Here is a 26,193-nt window from a genome sequence, read left to right as displayed (position 1 = left end):
GTTTCTGGAGTTTTGAGTTTGATCCTGTCTGTTTTAAAGTCATTTTAACAGTAGCAGGAACTAGCCCCAGGTCTGTGAGCACAAGTAACCTGAATGCTTCCTGACACCCACTTCTGCATTCACTTGCGCCAAAGTTGTATTTGCGGAAGGGAAACGTGTTCACTTGCAGCCTGGCCCACAACTCCCCGGTGGTGAGAACACTTTCTCAGTTTGCCTAGCTAACATGTGACTCAGGTAGGTGCACATACAGATTTCACACACATACTTCTTTCATGTACACACAAGTAGGTTCCTGCTTTGAAAAACTGAATGCATAAAGCGTTTGCTGAGAAACAGCTACGCATTAATTTCACTTTTAGATGCTGTGATGTGCATAAAAACCTCGGTAGCTTCAAGCTAGGAAAAGAAAAACAATGCTTTCATAGTTTTAAAAGTAATGCAACCTCCAGATTGTGAAGATCTTCAGGCATTCTTGACACCTTCATAACCAGCACCAATGAGTAATGATTGGTGAATGCTGACCTTACAGCCAACAGGCTCCCTCAACACTAAGGAACGGTGGATTGCTTGGGGGGATTAGGCAGGTTGCCAGCCCCCCACGAGCAGGGCCTTTTGCAAGGCATGACAGCAGTCAAGTGAGAGGTCCCACCACCATGCAACAAGGACATGTGTGTCAGGGCTGGAGCCTGACCCACTGCATCCCAGCACACATACACATAGGACGGGCTGCCATGGGGGAACAAGTAGATTTAGTTCAGGCACATTCCTCAGGAAGACTTGCTTAAACTTGGCTGCTGCAGTGTTTGGGATCACTGGAGGAACTGGACTCCCTTCCAGCTCTTTCATTACTTGCTGGGTTTCCAGCACTGGACTTCCTTCCTGTCTAGATCCGTCTGCTGAGTTGGTCGGTGTCAGGGTAACAAGATGGGAACATCATTATCCAGACTTGATTTTGTCTAACCTCCATCATCTGAGGCATGCTTCAAGCTCACAACCCTGTTTCCAATTTAAAGGAATTTTGGATGAGCTGGCTTTGAGCTATTGCTGCCACACTGATAATGCAAAAAGGAATTAAAAAGCAGCACTAGAAGGGTTCAAGCATCTCCAAAAAGTCCTTCAAAAATTTCATCTCTGCTATAGGATAGCACAGACAATTGTAAAGGAACCATAGCTATAAAAAGGCTGCCTGGTGCCCTTCTCTGCCTGAAGTGGGGTAGGAGCTGTGTTGTCTGCACTGCTGTCTGAATGGGAAGCTTGCATATGTAGCCTTGCAATGGTTTTGCTGTCAGGAGGCCAGTTTATTTACATAAGACGTGAATGCTGACCTCTTTGCCTGAAAAGAGGGGGAAAAAACCTAGAGAACAGGCAATGTCCAGACTCTGTCTCCAGTAGCCCCTCTAGTGAGGCTGAGCCTGAAGAACCTCCTCAGCGCCACCCTCACAACCCTTTCTGTGATGCTTTTCCTGTGTAAATGCACAAACAAGCCCCTTCACATTGCTTGGGCACCCAGGCAGTTCTTTAGACACCACTGCTGCACTTCTGACCTGGTTGTGCTTTGGGGCTCCTTGTTCTGGGAGGCAGTTTCTGTGCTTTCCACCCCACTCCTTCCGCTTCAATGATTTGCTTTTTCCATTTAGCCTCTTGACTGTAGCTGAGACCACAGTCCCCGGCAGATCAAATACCTATTCAACAGCAGCTACTGGCATTATCTTGCCTAAGAACTTGTTTATACAGCACCAGTGAAAGGGGCCCTAATCTAGTTCAGGTTTATACATGCTGCTAAAATACAAATGGTAAAAGGTGATTATTTGACTTGTTTAAAAAGGTACTCTCTTCACAGCTGTCCCTTTCAAAAGGGCAAGTGATGGAGAGAGATTTTTGCTAAGCTTTGTCTGTGCTGGAAGCCTTTCCAGTGACTAGAGATGGGAGCTTGGAAGTACCATGTGTTCTGCACAGTCTGACTTCCTCTCAAATAGTCACACCAAACACTGCAATTGCAGTGTGTGTAAATACCAGTTATGTCAGAAACATCACTGTGAGGAGAAGCTTGTAGCTGAAATTAAGAGTTTGCACTCTGTCATACACTGGAAACCACTAGGGACCAGCAGCTGACTTTGGAGTAACAGTACCCTCTGTTGCAAACCTCAGCGTTCAATAGCTGCGCACTCGAGTAAACACCTGGTTTTATCTTCTGTTCCCATCCTGCTGCATGAACCTGTATTTCAGAAACTGCCCCTGCAGGTGTGATTAGCAGACCTGAGGCAGGGCTGAGGGTGGTAAAGTTGGCAGGGCTACCAGCACGGAAGTCTCAAGGCACCATTTGTTTCTCACCTTTGTAGTTGCTTGACAGTAGTTGCTCCTGGGGTACCCAAAGACTCAGGGTACACAAACACAATTACCTAGGAGCCTGCACTCTTAGGGAAGCACAGACCTCAGGTATCACACTGTTTCCAGGCAGGGAGGTGATCTGGGAGACAGTTTGCCTTGGGTCTGTGCCTTAGCATCTCTCAGACTACCTTCTTTTCACTTTTATTTTCAAGATTAAAACATCACCTCTGTTTTCTTACGGCTCCAAGGTGGGGAGGAGGAGGCAATGAAGACAGCTATAAAGACTTTGTTATACCTGGGACCAATCTGTCAGATGCTGATCCTGGGAAACTTTATTATTTACCTCTGCTGGAATGGGAAAGGAAAATAGCTGGAACATGCACAGCTCTCAGATACATGCAGCACAATTGTCTACACAAGGCAGCTCCATGGGAACTCCACCGGAGAACCAGATACACTCAGCAAACACAGCTGAGCTCACAGACTGCTCAAGGAGAAGTGTGAGGCATTAAACATTCTCTTTCTTTTCTCTATTACCTTTTCACAACAGGACAGAAACTATCTGAGTATTTTTTACTTGTAAATTCTCTGAAATGACTTTTTAAAAGTACTTAGAGACACATTTCCATCAGCAGCAGCAGCACTGATTCCTTACTAATTCATGAAGAAAAAAAATAATGAAATAATTGGTAAGAGCTGATCCCTTAGGAAATAAAGATGCTTGATTTTATAACTCAGCCTGGTCACTTGGGCTGGGAGATACACAGGAATGTGAGTGCTCCAACAGCTGGCATTTTGCATGCCTGCTCTTTCCTCCACATCCTGCTCTCACTACCTGAAGCCGCTGGAACCAAACAAGCACACTCATTCACTATGCCTGGCACCTGGGAATGGGATTTAATAAAAACCACCAATCCAAACATCCAGGGTGTTGTACATGAGCTACCAAAATTAGCTAGTGAGAAATGTTGGAAAAAAGGGTGTGTTACAGCCTCCTCCTGTCTAGGGCTTAGGTGCCTTGTTCAGGTTTAGTGGGACATGCTTCTTTTCACTCCAGATTTACAGTCCTGAAAACTTAATTATAGCTTTTCACCTTGCATTAATAAACACCCAACCCACCCGTTATCCTTGAATAACCCATCTCCTGGAGGTTCCTGCTCTCCCTAGGTGCAGGGAGTGCATTCCTACCGGGGAGGAGCCTGGGTGAGGCTGCAGACAAAGGAGAGTTGAGGCATCCAACTGCTGTCTTTTGGAGGGAAAGGTATGTGTTCTGTGTAGCCTAGAGAAGGGCATGGTCTCAGAGACCCCACTAAACCAAGGCAAGTTTGTCCAGTGACAATGCCGCTATATGTAGGTCCCATCAACACTGAGGAGATGAGTCCCAAGTTGCCCAGCCCACGTTAACCTGGGGCACTTGAGTGTACCTGGGAGCAGAACCTGGTGTCAGAAACGAATGGCATCTCTTCAAAGAGGACCTGCATGACTCATGTGGCCAACATGAACGGGTCTATAACCTCAGTGGCAGCCCCATCCTCCCCAAACGGTTGCTTCTACATACACCAAAGGGTCCAGAAACACTGGAGTTTTCAGCCTGGCTTGGGAAGGAGCCAGGGCTGCTCTGCAAAGAGAAGAACAAAGGCAAGCCAGGAGGTGCTTGGTGTCCATAGAGCCACATCGTTGTCAAAACCAACAGTGTAAGCCCTTTATCCTCTCTGATGCCTGAGTTGGAGCCTTGAGCCCCTCATCAGGCACTGAATTGCTTCCTAAAAGAAAGTGAGCATGAAAAAAGCTGAAAAAATGGGCAATGAAACTTTGTAATGAAACGGCAAATAAACCAGTTTCAAAATGTGCAGAAGTATCACTGACAATCACTTACCACCTCCACCCTACAAAGCTGTGAAACAACTTGGATTCTACTTTCACTCAGAAGAAATCTAGCTGCCTTTGTGCCAACTATTAGTTTGAATCCACTTTATAAGAAACTAATAGGAGAAGCGAAGTTTGAGCTTTCGTTTACTCTGCCGCCTATCTCCTTCTCCTCCCCGATGAGGCGGGAAAGGCGATCACAGCCCCGGCTCGGACGGAGCGGCGGCTCCGCCAGGGCGTGTCCCCAGGAGGTGTCCATGGGAGAGGGGACACCCGCGGCCGAACACAGACCCGCGCCCAGGCACGGGCACGCTCAAACACCGCACACACACCCGCACCAGGCGCGCCAGCAGCGGGCGGTGCCTCCAGGTACGCCCGCCCCGGCGCGGCCCCGGAGGGGCGGCCGCGGCTCCTCGCCCCACCCCGCCGAGCCGGGAGCTCGCCGCCCCCCGGCTGAAGTCCGGTGCCGCCGTGCCGCGCCGTGCCGTGCCGGGGGTGCCGTCACTCGGCGCTTCAAGCATGCTCCTAAGATGGCGGTAGCGGCGGCGGGCGGCGGGCGGGTGCAGCGCAGCGGCTGGCTGGAAGTTTTGGTGCGGGACCGCTGGCACAAAGTGCTGGCCAACTTGTGCGGAGAGGCGCTGGTGCTGAGCGGAGAGGAGCGCCCCGACGGCGCGGCACACAACGGCCTGGGAAGCGATGGGGCGGCGTGCCGCGGGGCCGAGGGCGGTGGCGGGGCGGCGGCGGTGCGCACCGCCTTCACCGACCCCCCCGAGCAGGTGCCCGAGGCCGTCTCCAACAAGAAGCGGTGCGTGAAGGTGCTGAAACAGGAGCTGGGCGGGCTGGGCATCAGCATCAAGGGGGGCAAGGAGAATAAGATGCCCATCCTCATCAGCAAGATCTTCAAGGGGCTGGCGGCCGACCAGACCCAGGCGCTCTATGTGGGTGATGCCATCCTGGCCGTCAACGGCACCGACCTGCGGGACGCCACCCACGACGAGGCGGTGCAGGCGCTCAAGCGGGCCGGCAAGGAGGTGCTGCTGGAAGGTAGGGAATGAGGAACAGGGGACAGCCCGGGATGGGAGGGTATGGGGCAGGTCGGCTCGGCTGCCCGAGGGGCTGTGGAGCCGAGCCGGGGGGTGAAGCGGTGCCTCCGCTCCTGTTGTACCGCTCCCCGGGCGTCTTTCCAGCAGGGAGAGTTCACATCCCGCTGCTCCGAGCCGCGCTGGGAGCCCCGACGTGAGCGGAGGCCGTGGCCCCTCGGGAAGTGTAGGTCGGGCTGCTGGGAAACCGGGCGTTAAGTTTCTGTCCTCACATCAGCCGCGGAGCCCCGCAGCGCCCGGGTCGGCTCCCGGCTTGAGTTCTCCCGCAGGAGCCTAGCCGACCCCTTCTGGGCTGAAGGATCCTCACGAACTGCCGTCTGCGTGTTTTCGCAGCTCTTCAGCCCAAGAAAGGCGGGGGGAGTTGGGTACCGGGAGAGGAGGGGTTAAAGGAGTAAAGGAGCCCCCTCCGGGCTGTAAGGGAGAGGCTTGGGGACTTTTCACTGGGCATCTGGAGACGCCTGACACTGCCTTCCCTCCCTCCAATTCCTTTTTCCCCTTTCCACAATCCCATTTCCAATAGGGATAATGGGGGCAAAGAGCTCTGACTGAAGCTGGCAGCACCTCACTGATACATTAACCATTCCTGTAAAGCAATGGCTTTCACTTCCTTTCTCAACGGTAACTGAAACACTTTTATAAGTAGCCTTAGAAACTGAGCCTGAAGTAGAAAGCAAACGTTGATGTATGTGGAGGAGGCGTGGAGGGAGGATGGTGTCCCTCCAGAACGGGGCGGATGTTGAGGAAGGAGCGAGTAGAAGCAGAGCCAGGTTCCAGAGCACAGCAAGAGGCATTCGCTGGTGTTTAATCCTTGTCTCCTCACAAGCACTAATTTACGTGCTCCACCTGAGAGAATGAACAGCTTCAGCAACGCCCTTGATGCGTGTTCGATAAAGTGATTACATATTTGCCCACTAGTTCGTTTAACCATAGGTCAGTGGCATTTGAGGCATGCTGCTGCGCCGCTTCCCCAGGGCCATCGCCGTCCTCCCACCTCGCTGTGCCTGTGGCCTGTTCGGTACTGAGCATGTTTTCACGTGTGGCTTTTTGGTGCGTATTCCAAAGAGCAGAGGAGGTGCTGCTGCTGCTCAGGAGATGCGGCTGAGGATCAGCCCTGAGAAACCAATTTGGGCATAAAGTTACGGGAAAAGTTTGAAGGGGTGGGAAGGTGGGAAAATGTCAGCTGCAGCAGTGTGTGCTGAGGAGCTGTTTGGTGTTGTCCGTGTGATAGTGAAAACTCTGAAGGAATGGTATCCTGTGAGGATTTTGGAAGCCATGGGCAATTACATCTCCCCTCTGGGACCAACGTGCGTCTCATCCTCCCTCACTGCAGCCGGTATAGAGATACCTGTGAAGTCTTAATGTGAACTTCTCTTTGAGGTCTGAACTGCCGCTGTTGATCTGAATTCTGTCACTGGCTTGTTTGCACAGCTTAAGGGCTCCCTGGGGTGCAAGCCAAGCAACATCTGACCTTTGGTGTTATCTCATGAGTAATGTATATAGTGCTTGCAACAGTCTCCCTCCTTCTGTAGTTCCTGCAGTAGCAGCACCTGAACGCTCTGCTGCTTGTGAGTCTTAAAAAGCCTTCAGTTTTCTTCTTGGTAGCAGTGAAGATGAAGCTGTTTCAGTGTGGATTCTTGGCACTCCTTCTTTTCACTCCGCTCATTGTCACAGCTATTTTCTTGCATTTCTTTGCTCCATGAAGGCTGATGTGCCTCAGTGGTTTTTTCTGTGATTGAATTTGTAATCTGTAAATTGACAGCATGTTCCGCTGGTCATCCCTGTGTAGAGTTAAAATACTCTGACGCTGAACTCAGTGTTTTGTCCTGCCTTTCTCTTGCTATTTCAGCAGAGTAACCAAGACGAGAGCCGACTGCAGCGCTGCCCCAGGAGGCTCTACTCCCTTCGGCGGGAACCTCTCCATGGGAATGGCCTTGTGTAAACAGGCAGTTTAAAACAGTTCTCTGCAATTCAATTTCCTACTTTGAAGCTGTTTCTTCAGTAGCACAGTCTAAAATGGTCAATTTATTACTAAAGGAAGGAAAATCCAATAGTTGGGTTTTTTTCTCTTTAATGTATAGGAGAGAGAGCCTTGATTTTCCTTCCTTCCAGACAATGGGAATTTGCCATTTCCTGACTTCATAGAGAGTTATTTATTGCACAAAGCAGTCTGTGCTGGGGCAGGGCAAGACCCCTGCACAGATCCTCTCTAGGATCTTTCTCCAATTAACAGAGCAATGCCAGCATGTGTTTCCAGGGTCAGAAAGTAATATTTACAGTTTCAGGGAGATTCTGAGACTTGCTAGTGACTTACAGACCAGGAAAGCTGAATTTGCAGAGGTATGGCAAGGTTAGAAGCATGAGGGTCACACTTCACAATGCAGCAGGGCTCTGGGTATTGCCCAGTGCATTGTGCATTCCTGGAAAGGGTTTTATGATTGAGTATTTCCTAGAGGTTATCAGCAGTGAAGTTGTGATCAGTATGGTTCAATACACTCAATACACTCCAGAGTGCTAGAGCCCATCTGGTATATAGTGTCCTTCCTAAAATTGCTTGCTTAGTGAAATGAGCCATTTACCAGCTCAGCACTACGCTGTAGTCTCTCCTGCATTCCTGTGCAGGGAGGAAGGGAACAGAAAATCCCTCCCCAGCCTTCTGCACTGTGTGTGGGTTGCAGGGCTGGCACTGGGGCTGGTGATGGGATGAGGAAGGTCTGCAAAGAGGAGAAGGGATGGAGCAATGTTTTGTTTTGACGCTTGCCATTTTTGCTGCATCAGTTGCTGTCTCTGAGCTGGTACAAGTAGAGATTACTTGCTGAAGGGTCAGGGGTGGCGTAGCTGCAGTTGCTGTGCTGGTGTGGGGGGCCACAGCTGTAAGACCCATGAGAGAGGTCCTCCTCTAATGAATTTAATAGCTGTGCTGGTTTGTTCTGTCCTCTCATTTTCATAAAGGGTATCAGTCTGTTGTAGACATCACTTCTGTAGGACTTTGTAGTTCTGCTACCAAGCTAAAGTAGAAATCAGTTCCTTCTTACAAGTCCTATCTGTGAGGTTGGCTGGGGTGCCTTGAAATCAGGTAGGATTTGATAAATGGAAGGGATATAAGGCAATGGGCGACACTGTCACAGGAGGGGCTGTAAAGCAGAAGGTTCAAGAGGAGGGGATGGTGATGGTGAGGAAGGACTTGAGCCCTAAAAAATCCTTCTCTTTCCTCATCTTCAGGATGGACCTCTTCTGCCCGCACAGTTTAATTTCATGTGGGCTTTCTGTCACAGCTTAGGCATGGGTGCAGGGGAGCAAAGCTGCCAGTGAGCAGGGGCAGAGGAAGTGCTACTGTTGGGTTTGTCAGCTCGGGATGACTCCTCAGGTGTTCAGTATATCAGGATGGAGCTTCTTGCCAGTGTTCAGGAGTGCAAAGAATTTCCTTACACGAGAGATGGGACAGCCTCCTTGTACAGTGCATATTTGCAGGCATGGAAGGCAGCTAAAATTATCATGACAGCTATTGTTTGTACATATAATTTCCCTGAGGTTCTGTTAAATTGGGTCTTGTTAAATAAGCACTTTGGAAAATCAAGCAGCCCCTTTGTGCTGTGTGAAGCACATTACATTCAAGTGCCTCTCAAGACACAAAAGGTGTTTGTTTTTATCAAAGCATACTAGATGAAAGTAGCCCCTTGGCATACTCTGTAACCGAGCTGGTTGTGCTTTACTTGTAATCTCTCTGTGTTCAGTGAAAAACTGAAAAATTGAAGTAGCCTGTGCTAATGTCAGGCAGGACCTCTCCGCATGATGCTGTATTTGGATGTGGAGAAACAAACCCACATCAGTGTGTTTTTGCTACCCATCTGCAGGATGTATTTTTTCAATCACATCAGTTCCTAACTTGTTAGATGTGTGTGCACAAGCTTCTTCTGATGATGGTGATGGAAGGTCTGTAGAGGGAAAAGGAGCATCTCCTTAGTGTTGATAAGAGTTTTTCATTGATTTTGGGTGATTCCCTGTTAAGCTAACACAATTGCAAGGTAGGGGTCACGGCTCCCTTGAGAACTGGCTCTTGCAGCCTCTCTGGGTTTGCAGACATCTCCCACAGAGAGGCAGCCCCCAACACAGTGAACTTTAGTATATAGACAGTAGACATAGTCATCTTCTGTAGCCCTCTTGGGAGTAATTCACAGCTTTAAAGCAATGTAAGAATAAGCATGGTGCAGTCTGTACCATAGTAACATGTATTATTTTCCAAACAATACTTCTGTAAGAATTGTAAGGATTTTCCCCTTCCTACCCTTTTTATATTTTCTTTGAGTGAAGCAAAGCAATTCTGCCTATGTGAATTACATGTTGAAATAGTGTAAAATAGGCTACTTGTTGCTTCTATTTTTCTATCTTATCTGTGTTTTCATGTTTCTTTCAGTAAAGTAGAGACAACGGGAGGTTTGTGGGGGTTAACAAAATACAATATTTATCCAAGAAAGCGTGTCTCTTGTAAGTATAGGGGAAAAATGAGGCACAGAGCACTTAATAAGTGCCTGTGTGGCGTAACTACTTACTACATTCAGGGCTGTAAATCTCAGTGATTGCAAATTGTATGCAGTTATTCCATACACTCACAGTAAGTATATGGAGAAAACAATTTACCTTTTCTTCAGTGCCAGCAAATATGCAGTTAGGAAAATGCTTTGTACTTAAAGGCTATACCACATTTCATAGCCTGTGTAGTTGCCCTTGGCACACGTCAGTTTGAAATTGAAAGGGAAAAGAGCAGATAATCTTATTCTCAGGAATACCAGGTCTAAGCAGTCCCTCAGAATCTCAGTTTTGATTCTTTCAGCTGCCTGCGGCTGATAGGGAAGCTTGAGTGGGAACACTTGATGTGTCTTTCATTGATTAGATTAGATTACAGGCTAATTTAGCACTCCAGACAGTCTGTATCACCTTTCATAGATAAGAATCTGTACATCCTCTTTGCAGTAAATCTTGTACAAGTCCTTTTTCTCAGTTACTGTAAAGAAAATAAAGCAGTTGTGGGCATTCCTAGATTTATCTGGACCAAGTGCAGCATGCCCCCTCCACCCACCCACCTTGGAAATCATATACTAAGCCATATAGAAGGGACTTAGTACCAGTTCCTTGAGAGTGCTTAGAAGATTAAATATGTCTAGGGATCTGGGATTCAATTGCACGTACAGAGTTGACATGTTAAGTATCATTAGGGAAAAAAAACATGGTTTTAAAATCCCAGCAGTAATTCCTGTGTGGAAAATTAAGTTGAAAACTTGGTATAACTCTTTGAAGACTCTTTAAACCATTAGACAGAGTAAAATTGGAAGCTGAAGGCTTTTGCCATAGTTAATGAAACAGTGTTTGTATATTGTGTTACTGTGGTAAGTGCCTTTTCACTGAAGGCCGATCCCACCATCCAGGAAAGGCATTTTCCCACAGCTGATTGCCAGTGGCACTGGCCTTTCCCCATCCCTGTCACATGCTGGGTTTGTGTTTTGCCTGCTCCGAGGGAGCTGGTGCAGAGTCTCTGTGATTGAAACCGGAGTTTGGATTTGGGACAGCCCAATACAGGTGCTGATCCCAATAGTTGATGATTTCAAATATAGGTTGGGGATGATTTTTACTTTTTTCACTTTCTTAATGTGTTTTCGTACCACACAGTGTGGAGCTTCTCCTAGGAGTAATTTATCTGTAAATTTGACTTAAAGTATAGCATCCATTTGTGTGCATTCAGAGTTCATAAGTTTTGGAACGTGTATCTATTTGTAATCTGCCCCACTGGTCACTCTACTTCCAGGCTTTAAGAACACATAATTTCCATTCCATTTTTCTAATTTAGATTTCTGATCATAGGATTATTTTGTACTTTATTCTGCAAGATTATGTTGCCATGGCTACTTGTTAGAATTTGTACAGCTACTTCACGAGAAGGGAAATTGGAGGAAACAGTAGTTCAAGAGAGCAATAGCATACATAAATGATGGGAGCAAAGCTGTCCCAGTGCTGCACAGGAGACTGGCTTTCCAAGTCTGAAAAAAATTCTTCAAGCATCCCGGTGAAGTAATTGGTGAAGAAAGGATGGTAGTGGTGTTTCTAAAAAGTCTTTTAACCATATCTCTTATAGGGTTTGTGAGTAGCCTGTATAACAGAGTTTTGCTTGACATGGTGGGTGTAGGTAAGTGCTTCTGATCTTCCTACAGAAGCTGTAGCTGGTGTGAAGGGAGCTTCACTGTGCCCGGCTGAGTCACCTCTCCAAACCTTAGACTATGTTGAGCAGAGAAAAATACTGCTCTTGGTATAAGCTATGTCTGTGCTACTGGTCTTTGCCAGGGCATCTGTACTTAGAGCAATCGTGGAGAGTTGTGTCAGGCTAGGAAAGATCTGGGACTCTGGTGGGAATAAACAATCTGTTTTGGCAGGGGCACACAGCTCATTGTAGAGATGGGAAGGAACATCAGGATGGCAGCATTTGGTGCATGCCTTGAAGAGGGAGTTTGAAGATGTTTGGGGTGAGGCGTGGCTGATTTGGAATAGAGAAGTTTGTGACAAACTACAAGGTATGTAGGAAGTGTGAAGTGCTACTTGTTGCTGATGCTACACTTTGGAAGCGTGTTGTGAGCCTCTTTTATGCTCTTAAATGAATGTCTTTCAGCTGCTATGTTGCAGGACCAAGAAAGCTGCTCTATGAGGCTTGGTCGTCATGCTTTAAAAGATGGCTAATGGCCTTGCCTTCGGGGTCTTGCACTTCTGTAAGAGAGAGGGTTCATTGAAACTATGGCATCCAGCATCTTGCAACGTCTCAGCCCAGCAACACTGAGTAATGAGCTCAGACACAAAACTCGTTGACCTAACTCTGCTTGGAGGAGCAGTTGGAAAAAGACAAAATTGGTTTGTCCATCATTCACTTAGCTATCAAAACATACTTTTCTCCACAACATAAGTTAACAACCTTGCTTACCAAAGGTTTAGTCAACTGTGACTAGTCCATCAGATTGCTTCACCACTAGATACAGCCTTGCTGTTGGGTTCAGTTTGTTCCTTCATGTAAATTAAATTATGGGACATAATTTCTGCGTAACTCTTTGGCAGACTTGAATTTCTTCCTGCTGCTACTGTATGCTTCTGTTACAGTCTGGCTTTAATTTTGTCTGCCTAGAACTTGAACTACAGAATTGGTTACGAGTTTCACTGTGCATATACTAAAGGCACAACAGAGTAGGTCACTGCCAAAGCAGTACATCTGAATTGTAGCTATTGGGTAAAATGGAATTCTTAATTGTAAGGGAATGAGCCAGAACTGTAGATGGTGGAGAAGCTGTCTCTGATTAGAAATGATTCATATACAACACACTCCTCCTAAAAATGTTGTGCAGCTTTTTGCTGAACTGTTGGAAGTTGTGCTTGTTGGCACAGCTCTAAGTCATCAAAACTAAAGCTGTGGCTATGTTTATTCCTCACTGCTCTGGGATCTCTCCATCTAAAGATGATGTGTATTTGAGCAAAGAGTCTGCTTCAGAACACAAGTCAGTAACTTGTGTGTGTGCATCTGTGTGAATAGCTTCTGTTCACTTTAATGGCATGCTAAAAAATGGTAAATCCTGGTATGGTGTAAGTATTTGAGAAACAGGATCTTTTTCCCAAGTATTTGAAAGCCAGAGACATATTGTAACATAAAAATGAAATTTAAAAACTTTTTTGCTTTAAAAAAGCACAGCATCAGAATATAAATCCTCTTCTGGCAAAGGAGGCACAACTTAACTGATTTGCTCTAACAGATACCATGACCTAATGGGACTATTTATCAGCCTCATGTGCCCTTTCAGGGAAATAGGGCCATTAGTTAAGCTTTATGTTTCATTTGCCGTAGACATATTTTGCTGGTGCAATACCTATTTTGGCTTTTAACATAATCAGGTAGTTATGAGAGAGTATTGAAAGCTATACCATGGAAATAATGTGTCCCCACTCTTGTCTGAGTTATTTCGATAATAGATGTTTCCAGGATGATTACTGTGCTAGCACGTGTGTTTTAACTGCCATTGCCTCTTATTCTGTAAGGGGAGAAAGAGGCAGCTGTGTGAAGGTGAAGGTGCTGGAGAGGTTTAATGTTATCCAGCATGTAGCTTATGAGGCTGCTTCAAGCTAATAGCTTTAACTTGGACAGTGACAGTTTATCTGTTTATCTCGGAGTCTGGGCTTTAATCACTGGGAAACAGCCTTGAAGGACAGTCAGTAGTGGGACTGGCAGGACAGCAGTGCCGGACATGATTTCCTTCGTAGCAGGCAGATTCACTCTTGCCGGGCAGGAGCCAGTGGGATCCTTCTCTTACTGATGTGAAGCCAAAGAAGGGATTTAATTATTGGATGTTCAAGAGTATTTTCCAGGAATAAAGCGAGCAGGATTTGCCTTCAGTACTCGCTGCTTAAATTCTTTGTGGGGTTTATTTTTGATTGATTTTATTGAGGGCTTTTTTGTTTCATGGGATTCTTTGTGGTGGTTTTTGTTGGGGATACTGGGAACAGAAAAAAACACTTCCAAATTACTATTGTTTCCCAAAGAATGTATAACCATTGGTAACTGTCTGCCGCTTTTGACTTTTTTGTCCTGTCTAATGCAGAGGCAGACTCTCCTGGTAGCCAGCCTCCTCCATCAGTGATGTGTGGCTGGGATGGAGGGGTGTCTCCAGAGAACCAGAAGGATTCCTGTAGGATTACCTACCATATAAATACATACCTAGGCACCAAGGCACACACCATAAGATATATTTATATACATACTTCTGTAATGAACAGCCCCATCAACAGCTGTCCCTTGTTTGGGGCTTGACCTTCAAATGTTCTTGAGGCCAATGGGGTTGTACTAACTTTAGGTTGCTAGGGCTTTGCCATGTATGGAGAGGCTGAGCTGATGCCTTTGTTACCCATCGGGTCTCTGTGCTTTGAGGGTAGCATAATGGGCTGTACTGGCTCAACACTGCATGGAGAGGCTTTACGTATTGCACCCGTTGGAAGCCTCTACCAGAGCAGGGGATGTGGTTACTGTGGGGATGTGAGCCCTGACAAATAAAGTCGGGAAGATGTGCTTACTGCAAGAGAAGGGGAGAAAACTTCAAGCTGGAGTGACTTGGATGACAGCAGGCTCCTTGGGAAGAGCTCCAGGTGTTATTACTGTGCTTTGCCTAAATTAAACCCATCTAAATCTTAGAAGCTCAGGTGCATGGCTGGTCAGAGGTTAACATAGCTCAAATTCTTTCAAACTGAGGAAGTCCTGAGCATGCTGTTGAGGAAAGACAAAAGCAACACTTAAAAACCTGTGGATGAACCCCAGGGTGCTACAGATGCCACAGCTAATCTGCCTGAAGCCATTGTTGCTCTCTTGGCTTTTGCTGCCCTCTTCTTGCAGGGGTAGTTGGGTTGCAGGCTGATGCCGGGATGTTTGTAGGCATGGGTCTCTAGTCGTGAGGAGGAAATCAGTATTCCTGCCTTAAAAAAAAAGGTGAAAAAACTTAGTAGTAACTCCAGTCTTCTTCATGTTTGTGGAATGCTGGAGAAGTGTCCAGCCAAAAAGGTGATAAAAGAAACCAGTGTTTAAATTCAGGAAGGATGCAAGTGAAAGGAACTAATTTTAAGAAGTTCCCAGTGCATTCAGTGAACGGCTGTCTGTATAAATAAGCCAGACCTAAGTGATGTATGAGGGCAGGTCATAAAGAAAACATTGCAGTAACAAACTAGTGGAATTTCCACTTAACACATTAAAATCAACCCTGAAAGGTTCCATTAAGGAGCCCATAAATTGAAGTTCTAAGAGGTGGCGTATAAAATACCTCTGAAACTAAAAATGATCCTCTGTCACTTTTATGTTTTCCTTTCACTGTGTTATATTTATTTTAATAAACATGTGGGACAGACTATCGAAAGAGCAGCACTTTGTCTGTGAAGCCTTGAGGAAATAAACAGTAAGTCTGGGCTTATTATAAATTTCACTCAATAAAAAATAAACTGAAATTGATTCTGGGCTTTGCCTGTGCTATGCTAGGGCCATTCAGTGTTGATCTTGCTTTATATATATATTGAACTTTTCTGCTAGGCATACCTTGAAATGTTAGTATTTAATGCCTGAATTTTCATTCAAGTACTGCCAGAGCTTTCTGTCTATGTGCATAAATAGTATTAAGACCTTAGAAAGGTTTCAAGGTTTACTCTCTTAACAAAATATTGAGAAACAAACACCTTTTGGTTTCTGAGGAAGGAAAGGAAGGGTTGACTTGAAAACACAAGTTTCTGTGGGAATCTTTATGATGTTTTAATTTGAAGTGGCATTTTATATTTAAAAAGAAAGCAATTTGCTTTCAAAAGGCTGATTTGAACTTGCATTCAAAAACTTTTCTATGTAGAATTTTCTATGTGGAGTAGCGGAGAATTACCCAAAGTACCTTCTCCTCATGGAAAATCTTTGCAATCATGTCACATTTATCAACAGGAAATTTTCATGACCGGCAAACTCAATGCAGTAGTTTTTTCCCATTTTGTTGAAATATGTAGTTCATTTCTTAAAGTGCAGGTATTCATTCTGTTCTCTGGAAACTTGAGACGTGCTCTTCTCTTTAATCACTTTGTGCTGTTACTTTTCTACCAAGACGCACATTGTACGAGGTGGAAAAGGATGTATATTTGGTATGAGCCAAGACAGAGATGCTTCCAGTGGAGAAGTCACAAGTGACATATTGCATGAATTCCTGTAAGCCATTTACATTTGATCTTTTCAGTTAGTCACAGTTCTGGGGGCATGCTTCCTTGTTTCTATGAAAGTCACAGTAGAAGCCTTGAATACAGATGTAAATGGGGAAGAAACTTCTCAAGTCTCTAAAACTGGCCTGAAATAGCTCTTCTAGGTGCGGTTTTACTATCGCCTCAGTGCAGCTGTAAATTAAATTGACCCACTACCTTTTTAGCTTTTGCCTTATTAAAGACTTTGTGTACCACTGTATGTATATGAAGGAATCAAGAGGTGCTCATAGAATCGTAGGATGGTTTGGGTTGGACAGGACCTTAAGTTCCAACCCTTCTGCCATGGGCAGGGATGCCTCACACTAGACCATGTCACCCAAGGCTCTGTCCAGCCTTACCCTGAACACTGCCAGGGATGGAGCATTTACCACTTATTTGGGCAGCTTGTTCCAGTGCCTCACCACCCTCACAGTAAAGAATTTCTTCCTTATATCTAACCTAAATTCCCCATCCCATGAAACCATAAAGAGTGGGAAATTATTTCTATGGGGGAATATGTGATGCATTATTTTGTTTCTTTATTTTGTTTGCATGCATTTTTTTTTGCTATTATGTTGGCTGATGTTGGTTTAAGAATGCTTTTTAATATAGCTGTTTAATTCCAGAGCTAACCTAGCCCTGGTGTGGGTACCACTATAAATGTCTATCAGCAGTGTTACATGGGCACAGGGTACAAGTGGGTACATGCATACAGTGTAAGCCAAGAGGTTGCGTGTGCGTTGTACATGCATTTGCTCATATCCAAGACAGAATTTGTTTGTTGTCAGTGCTTTGTAGATTAAGTTAATTGTTTTGTGAAAATGGAAATAAATAAAATCTTGATTATACCTGCACGGAAGGAGTCTGTCTCTGTGTTAATTTGTTTGCTGGAGTACTTCACAGGAGGCTGCACCTGCAGGTTTGGCTTTTCTCAGGGTCTGTGTTCTCTGTACACTCTCTGTGTCCGGCTGAGCCTCTGGTGGTGACCAGATGATGGCTGGGCTGGTGGGGACAACCTCCCGTCTGATAGAGTGCCAGAAAAGGGGAGTCAATGCGGAGTAGAAGTTGGGAGAGCGAAAGTCACCTCCTCTTCAATTTGGCATGAATTTTCCCATTGACTTCAGTGGGATTAGGATGTTTTTTAGCAAGCCATAATGACATAAATCGCTGATGGAAAAAAATGATGCTGATGCAGCTTTATCCTGTCCCTGATATGGGCATTAATTCTCCTTTAAAATAATATGGACAAATCTTTGGTCCTTACTGGGTGACTCACTTTTCTGGCTTCCTGCATGCCTGAAAAGACCTGCTTGCAAGCTTTTCAGTTGAGGCTCTATGTTAAGAAGCTGCTTTACTGTGCTTAGCAAACCCGGCTCCATACTGCCCTTCAGCAACCCTTTTGGCTTGTCCTTCCTCCCTTCTTGCTCCTGTGAAGAATGATGACCAATAACATTGTAAAATAGGTGTGACAGCAGTTCAGTCTCTGATTTCAGTCATTTTCTACAATAATAATTGATTAAACAGTTGTTATTTCTTAATCTATTGTCCAGGGCTAATCATAAAGGTTGAGTAATTCAGCGCACTCGGATCTGTGCCTAAGATGTGGGGTCCTTGTCTCAAATTAGAAAAGCATCAAAATGTTGCTTCTGCAAACCTCTACATTTCTCTTAAATTCCAGGCTGACAGATACTGTATCAACAGCTTTCCAAAGGGCGTTTCAGATTTTCTTTCTTGTTCAGAGAAAAGCTCTGATCTGCAGCAGCGGAGACACACTAAAAATAATGTTTAACTGGAGCAGAAAGCAGTCATTGTCTTTGGAGACAACAAAAGTGAAGTTTCAGGTGAAGACTGGTCTGTAATTTCCTCCAAAAAGCTACACCCAGAAAAATGTGACCTCTTTTCTGGTTATAGGTGCCCTCTTACCTATAGGTACTATACCTATATATACCTAATATACCTATAGGTACTATAGGTAGGTCCTACTATAGGACCAATAGTCCTGTTGTACTGTCAATGTGTAGATAGTTCTGCAGGAGAAATATGAGTTTGCTACTACCTTGGTGCCATTGCAGTGTATAATGGCAGACTGTGGCAGTCATTGGCAATATTCTGGGTTTGTAGAGTACGTCAAGCCTGACCCGACAACACAACACTCTTCTCCCTCTCTCCCCCCCTCATTTTTCTGGGTATCAGAAAAATGATACCCAGAAAATCAGAAAAATGATACCCAGACTACCTCTCTTCTGGCTTCTGACTGCATCATTTAGGATGTGGGGCCGCATCAGAAGAAGTTTGATGTTTATCATCCTGATTATGCAGCAAAACCTGCAGTTGTAGCTGAACAAGTAATTTCATAATCAAAACGTTAGCTTGCTGACTTTTTCCCGGCTGCTGCTTTGTGTATGTGAATGCTGGCAGATCCCTGTTGGGGGTGAATGCTGTGTCCAGGCAGGCTCTATCACCTGGCTAACAGCCAACCCTAATGGTTTTCTTTATCTCTAAAGCAGTGCAAATTTGCAACTGCAGTTTAAGAATGATTGAAGAGTGACAGAATTGGTATCATCACAAGACAGTGCGTAAACTGTAAGTCTGCTGTATTTGGTGTCTGAGGTCCTGGGAGAAGCTGGGTTAGCTCAGGAGACCTGAGGCCTCCAGGCCTGGAATGCAACCCAATTACCTTGTTGGTTTGGTTTTTTTCTCTTTTAAGTATAGGTGTCATTAGGACATACAGTGAGTTAAAACTAACCCCTAATTTTAAACCTGTAATCATAGCTTTGGAAGAGTGTTGCAAAGAAAGCACTTACAGTATTACATGAAGAGTATGGAGTATAATAACTGATTGATAAAAATCAAGTGAGACACAGCTCTGCAATAATAACTCCATGTTTTCTGAAGATTATTTCCTCAATAAATGCTGGGAATAAAAATAATGTGAGTCTGATTCAACAGACATTTCAGCTGCAGTGCCCCTGGCATCAGCTCCTCTGGGGCTCAGTTCTGGCGGATGGACCCTGTAGTGCAGCCTGAGCCCTCTGAATAGTCCTTCTGAAGGATGCTGTGTATGCACAGTATGTGTATGCTGTGATGCTGTGTATGCAGAGTAACCAAGAAGGCCAGAGAACCACCTGCTGCCATGTTCCTGCTTAGTATGGGAGATGATGGAGGGCACTGGCAAGGCTGCTCAGACCAGCCTTCCTCGTGGCTAGCTTGTGCTGGGAGGATCCATGTGGCTGGATCCACAGCTCCTGTGTTTTCAAAACAAAAGTAGATCACACTGCCTCTTCAGCCTTTAAACAAGTATTGTACAATAACAATATATGAAAATACAAATATATGAAAACAGATCCTCCGCTTTGCAGGCGGAAGCGGGGTGGGCAGCCAGCAAGATCAGGCAGAATGCCCTATCCAGTCCTCTGCCTTGTGTGTACAGGCTGGAGTTTTATGTGTTCCCTGTGCTCTGATCCTGTAACTGCATAGATGAGCATAGCTTTGCATGCGTTACATGTCTTAATTGATTTCATTGAAGCTAAGTTTGAGTAAGGCTCTGCAAGACGAAGACCCATGATGTTGTTTTTCCTCTCTTGTGAGCATACGAGTGCTGAGTGCACTATATAAAGCTGCTTGCTGTTGAGCCTGTCACCGTTCAAGGTGAGGAGAAAAAGCGTTCATGTTTTTATTATCATTCTTTCCTCCCGACCTATGCTGCACCAGAACAAGCGAGTGGTAGCAACTGCCAAGAAGAGAAGAACTGCTTTGTAGATCACAGCTTTTCTGCTGGAAAAAGCATAGCCCTGTTCAACTTCTTGAGCAGCAGCGTCAAATGTACAAATTAAACTCTAATTTACACAGCTGAGTTTTTCATGAGTGCTTTCTACAAGTATTCTCAAAGTGCAACGTTTTGAAACAATGACATTTGCTAGGAGCAGGCTTTGGGGCAATGGGACTTGCGTTTCTACCCTTCTCCCTTTGACGCCAGCCTGTGTAAGGCCAGCAATGGGAACCATGCAGGGGGACTGTGGCCAGCTTGGAACAGATCGGCCTTTGTGTCCCCAGCACAAACATCCCTCTTCTTTCAGAGGAAATGGGGAAAATGGGTTCTGACCCAGCATGACCGGCTGTTTGTGGCTTGTCTGTCAGGAGGAGGGAGACAAGTGCCTACTCTGTTCAAATGCTGCTGCAGAGCTAACTATTGAGCAGACAGTTAAACAGTTTGCATCTATATGAACCAAAGTTTAACGTTGGCAATAAGGTATTTCAGCTGTGTCACAAGACTGGCCAAGTTGCTCTGCAGAGGTTTTCTTCTCTGGTTAGAGGCTCGGAGCTGCTGCACTGCCCTGGAGCACCGAGCGATGCAGAGAACAAGTGGTACCCAGCAAAGTCACTGCTGGTTGTTTGTTGTTCTAGCAGCTTAAGTCTTCAAGCGTTCAGTGGGAATACGTCTTGTGGGAACAAGTTAGAAATGACAAAAGCCAATAATAACATCTGCCATTGTTTGTTACTTTGGAAGGTGTGCCCTCATGAAATTTAGGAGGAGAGCTGGAGTTTACATCCTTACATGTTTTCATTTGTATGATGCCTTACACTGATACTATTCAAGTGCTTGGTATTTTTACTAGTCCTGAGTAAACTGTGTACAACTTAAGTTACTTCCCAGGGCCCTAGAGCTATTTACAGTTTTCCCTGAGCCTGGTGTAGCTTGGAGCACCTCTCCTATGAAGACAGGCTGAGAGAGCTGGACTTTCTCATCCTGGAGAAGGCTCCAGGAGACCTTGGAACAGCTTCCAGTACCTAAAGGAGGGCTACAGGAAATACGGAGAAGGACTTTTTACAAGAGCATGTCGTGACAGGACAAGGGGAATGGTTTTACACCGACAGAGGGTAGATTTAGATTGGACATTAGGAAGAAATTCTTCACTGTGAGAATGGTGAGGCACTGGAACTTTGGGAAACTTTGGTTTCCCAAAGAAGTGGTAAATGCTCCATCCCTGGCAGTGTTCAAGGCCATGTTGGACAGAGCTTTTGGCAACACGGTCTAGGGTTAGGTGTCTGCCCATGGCAGGGGGTTGGAACTAGATGATTTTAAAGTCCTTTCAAACCCAAACCATTCTATGATTCTAACTGTAGCAAAATGTGGAGTGTTTCCATCACCAGGATGAATGCTTTTGACACCCTACCTGCAATATAGAAAGTATGGTCTCAGTTCTGTGTTTGTAGTTGTGCAGATCCTTCTACCTCAGTTAATGACATGGAGTTGGGCTTGGGACATGGGCAGCTGTGAAGCTGGAGCCTACAGGAAATGCATACATCACCTCCGAATGTTCTGTCTTTTTATTTGCAGCAGTGGTGATGGACTGTGAGAGGTGGGCCCAGCAGCTGCCTCCCAGGGTAAGCAGTATTATTAAAGTCTAGTAACGCTGATTAGAAATCAAGTGCTGAAGACGCTTCGTGCTGAAGCCGAAGTCCATTCTTTGTTCCTCTAGCTCACTTGTTAGAGACTCTGTGGTTGTGGGCTGGGCTTTAGCAAATAAAACCAAGCAAAACATGTTTTTTTCAGGCCTGGTTAGCTGGTATGTTCGCTTTTGGTGGTGTACAGGTAACAACAGAGGGGAGAAATGCAGTCATGACACCTTGGTGTGTGGGATTCTGTGTGGTCTTCTCTCTGGGATGAAGGAGCACTGAGCCAACATGCTGTGGGACTGGATTGTGTCTGGGACTCTATCACCACCCAACAATCATATCCCACGGGGCAGGAGGGAAAATGCCTTGCTGATACCATCCCTGTACCACAAGTGCCAGAGAAATCTGTCTCCTGAGCAGTTTCAGACCTTGCTGGGCTCCACAGCAGCATCTAGGAGCCAGACTTCTAGGTAGGCTTTAATTTGCTGTCAAGAACTACCATACTAATGGCTTATTTTTTTTCTTTTTAGAGGGGCTATGAAGGGGATGTCACTGTTTTAGCACTCAGAGAATGCAGAAAAGAGCCTTTTACCTCCTAAATTTTTGACGTTCTTGTGTAATTGTGCGATGTGCTAACAGAATGTGTTGTAACAAGAGTGCAGAGCTAGAGGCCACGGGAAATGAAACTTTAATCTAGGCTCCCATCAAGCTATAAAAAGGCATTTGACTTTGTTTTCACGGTTCTCTTAGGTGATTAAAGTTATGTTAGGTCTCTCCCTTATAACATTTTTCCAGCTTTCTCTTTGCAAGTAGAGGACAATTCTTCATTGATCTGTTTCTCACTCAGTTACTTGATCCTCCAGAACTGGAGTTTTGAGGGAAAAGGATTTTGTTCAGAGCAGAAGAGCAGGAAATTGTACGTATCTTTGTTGCAGGTAATATAAAAAGCTCCCATACATACTGTTTGAGAATATTAGCATGTAATTGCATTGTATGTTTGACTTGGCAAGAAACTTGCATAAAAAAAGCCCATCCCTGTGCTGCAGTGCACCTCTTTCTGGTTGCACTGATTTAACTGTGTGCAGTGCTGTGCCAGAAGCCAATTTTTTTCTTTAAATTACATGGGCTAAAGGCATGCTCCAGAAAGGATGGCATCTCTAATGCTGGTGTTTTCAGTGCTGGAGTTTACAGAGCAGGTTTGGAAGCGGTTTTGCCAGCAGAAGGAGCCATGGGCTCCAGCATGGGGGCAGAAGGCTGAGGTTGTAGGAGGGACCCAGCAAGGTGGTTTTGTCGCTGAAGCCAACGTGTTGTGAAACTGCAGCGTGAGCTGAACGGGACTTTCCTGCCCTCATCCTGGCCTTGGCAGCTCATTCCTGCTCCTCCGCCTGAGCTCTGACAAATGTTGCCCTGTGGCCATGCTGTGCGCTGGGGTGCTCCAGGTCCCCCAAGTCGGCTGCCTGGGTGGCAGCAAGGTCAGGGGAAGCTTCAGTTGTTAGAGGTCCCTTCTGGGAGCAGCTCGTGTTTCTGGCCGCTGTAAAGCTGTTGTGAATCTGCACCCATCGTGCTGAGCCTTGTCTTGTTATTGTCAACATGCAGTGGATGAAATCTTGCCCTGGTGAAACCAACTTCAAGCACTCAGTGATGGAGCAGGGCCAGGATCTCTCTTAGTGTTGCAAATTGTGCCAGAGTTCAGAAAAAACCCCTACACTTTTTCATGTTATTTGGAAAGTGCTAGACTTGTGTGTGACAGTCTTTGAGTTTTCAGTATTAACTGTGTCACCTGCAAGTTAAAGTGTGCTTCTTACCTGCTTTGTATTCTGCATATCCTAGCTTTTATATAACTTTGTGTTGCTGCATAAAGGGTTGATATAAATCTTTCACACAGTCTGTCTCCTGGATTGTGTGTGGGAGTGGGAAATTCTACAGAAGTTAAAAGTACCTCTCCTGAATAAAGGCTGGGTTGATTTGATAGCAAAAGCAATGATTTTACAGTTGAAGTGAGGAGCAAGAGACAGAGAACTAGACACCCCCGCTGCCTCTGATGGGTGAGAAGAGGGACAGCCAAGTCTTGTGGTGCCCAGGAGCAAAGCACAGACTCAACAGAGACTCAGGAGTTGTGCATATTTAAATGTTGATTTGGATTAACACAGAAGGGAAGACTGAAGTGCAGCAGTATTGAACTGGGGTAAGTTAATGCATGTTGGAGAGCTTGTGGTGAGGCCTGAATCGTCCCTTACATGAATACTGGTGTTTCTGCAGTGAGGCTGGGAATTGGTTCACCCAGCTGAACGTGAAAAGTGTGTTTTCATGTTGTTTCATCAATAGGGTGAAAAAGTTTCCCTACCTGAGCATCTCTTGCTGATCCCTTTGCTGGCTCCAGTCCCACTTGCTCTCTCATCAGAGTTGCTGAATGGCGCGTGACTGTACCCCTTAAACTTGGGCCAGTTTTTATGATCCCTTTTATAGTTTCTTCCCCCAGTATAGGATGCTCAGCACTGTAGAGGGGATGGCAAACAGTGATTTATGGATAGGACCGAAAGTTGGCCTGGCACTTCTTAAACCCACTAGAGAAATCACAATTACATCCTGCAGCTGGAAAGCATAGGTTGTGAGCAGCTACTGAACCCATTGGTTTCAGTGGCAGCAGCCTTCTTCATGTACTAACTAATATGTTGTTCTAGTTTGGAGGGGTTTTTCTTTCCCCTTAACTGATACATTTTAGCGTAGTATCAGTTTATCTGAAACTTTGCAGTTCTGGGAAAGTACAAGAAATAAGAACCTTTGTATCCGAAACAGTGACTAACTCCTTTTTGGGGGGCTTATTTGAATTAATAGTCATGACTAAAAAGCAATAGAATGGGGAGGCCGTGGAAGCCTCTTGCTCCCAATAGCCCAGATGGCATTTCTCCAAACTCAGTGTGGGCAGATGGACTGTGACACCTCATGTGTCCCCTTCTGTGCTATTTTGTCATGTTCTTTGAGAAATAAGCACTAAAACTTCCCCTTTGGGAGAGGCTTGAACTGCATCAGCCCTTTTCAGAGACTGCCCCAATGAGAAACTGGACTTTTTATGAGGTTTTCGTTGAAGACACAGCCAAAAGTGAAGGAAGCACCTGGAGATGAGCACAGCTACGTGAGTTCCTGGGCTTCAAGTTACGTTTAAATATCCCTAAACAGTGTTAGGCCGAGTGCCTATGAGGAAGTGCACAGTGGAGGCAGTCTGAAAACCTTCAGGGAGCTTTGGCTGTACAGCAGATGAGTGGTGGTACTCTTGTCAGTTTATCTTCACAGTTGATACAGTAAAATCACCTTGTTTCCCCCTCTTTTCCTTGCCTTCCATGCCTCTCCCTGGTCCCCAGTGGCTGCTGTGAGCTGCCAGTGTCCCTTTTGTTCAGAGATGCTGTGGGGTGGTGCTGGTGACAACAGGACGGAGACCATGGCACAGGGCAAAGGTAGAGGACCAGACTGTATGGTTGTGTTTGATGCACCCGTAAGGATGGGGTTTTTTTACTTTTCTTTCTTTCGTATTTGAGCATTAAATCTTTTCATGCTGCATCTCTACATGTATTCCTGTAGTTGTTCCTGCTCTTCCAAGCTCTTTTACCTGACTGTACAGGCTATTTTCTCTAGACCTCACAAGCATTTTTCTGCCATTCCTCTTTCCTTAAACTTTGCTTTTTTCTTTCTTTATTCCCCTTTAAGCTACTACCAAGACCAAGTGCCTAAGCAGTGATTTTCAACCCAAGTCATTGTTTCTTTGCTTTCGTGAAGTTGTACCTTCCCTGCAAAGTGACTTGGGCTGACTGCAGCCTTTGCCCTTTCCTGGAGCAGGAATGGCTCTTTGGCAAAGCCTTTCTTGGCTTGTGAACTTTGTGCATTGGTTACAGAAACTTCTCACCCCCTTCTAGTGGTGGGGAAAACCCAGGTCTTAGCTTTAGTGGGGGCAAACCCAGGCCTCAGCTATACCTTTCTCAGCTTCTCAGAGAGAATAAAGCTTTTGAAAGTTCCAACACCTCAGTTCTGCACAGGACAGAGAGGTGGGAGGATTTGGCATCTTTCTTGCAACAACAAAGGCAGCAGGAGGTGCAAAATATGAGTTTGAGACTCAAAACATTTTTTTTTTTTATCTTAAAATTAGACAAGCTGAATCTGGAAAGGAATTACAGCATTAATATGCCTTTATTTATTTTGTCAAAAGTGTAAGCCCTCTTTAAAACAGCAATGTTCCTGGAGGAACAGCATGGACCTCAGAAAGTGCGGTTTTGTGTGGCATAGTCATTTGCATCTTTCAATGCTGGGGTGAGCAAGCTTAGCAGATACACTAATAAATGTGTCCAGTATTGAAATCTTTGTAAATATTAATGTTTATTAAATCTAGAAATCTCCTCGTTAAGTGAAGGTGCATGTGGAGAGGTGGTAGATGTGCTCTTTATATGAAGAAGTGTCTCTGCAAAGGTAAAAAATGCACCTCCAAAACCAATAGAAATGAAGAGATGAGGAGTCATCTGCCATTGAATCCCAGGGACATGCCAGAGCACAGCGGTGAAGCGAGCAGCCCTCACTTCAGTTCTGGGTTTCTGATGACTTATGCTTGAAAATACCATTCTTAATTTCCATGACAGAATGCAGGCTTTCGCAAATGTTTCCAATTCACACGAAAAATAGATAAATGGATCTTTTTTTACCATCTTCTAAAGCTTCAAAGGAAGTAGTTATGTTTAGTTAATTAGTTTTG

The 26,193-nt window shown here is 45.3% G+C and overlaps 1 protein-coding gene across 1 annotated transcript in view; it reads left to right on the top strand.

The window, feature by feature from the left end:
* Positions 1-4,724: 4,724 nt before the first annotated feature.
* SNTB1 (syntrophin beta 1) overlaps positions 4,725-26,193 on the top strand; it is a gene marked incomplete at its 5' end in the record, with an annotated part of 111,158 nt that continues 89,689 nt past the window's right edge. The window contains one exon of the mRNA XM_080610731.1: positions 4,725-5,238. Coding sequence (XP_080466857.1) covers positions 4,725-5,238 — 514 coding nt within the window. The remainder of the gene's footprint in view (positions 5,239-26,193) is intronic.

This window comes from Psittacula echo, assembly GCF_963264785.1.
Source record: "Psittacula echo genome assembly, chromosome: 2".
In the NCBI taxonomy this organism is placed as follows: domain Eukaryota; kingdom Metazoa; phylum Chordata; class Aves; order Psittaciformes; family Psittacidae; genus Psittacula; species Psittacula echo.
Note: the sequence above shows the minus strand (reverse complement) of the source record. Positions and strands in the feature narration are given on the sequence as shown.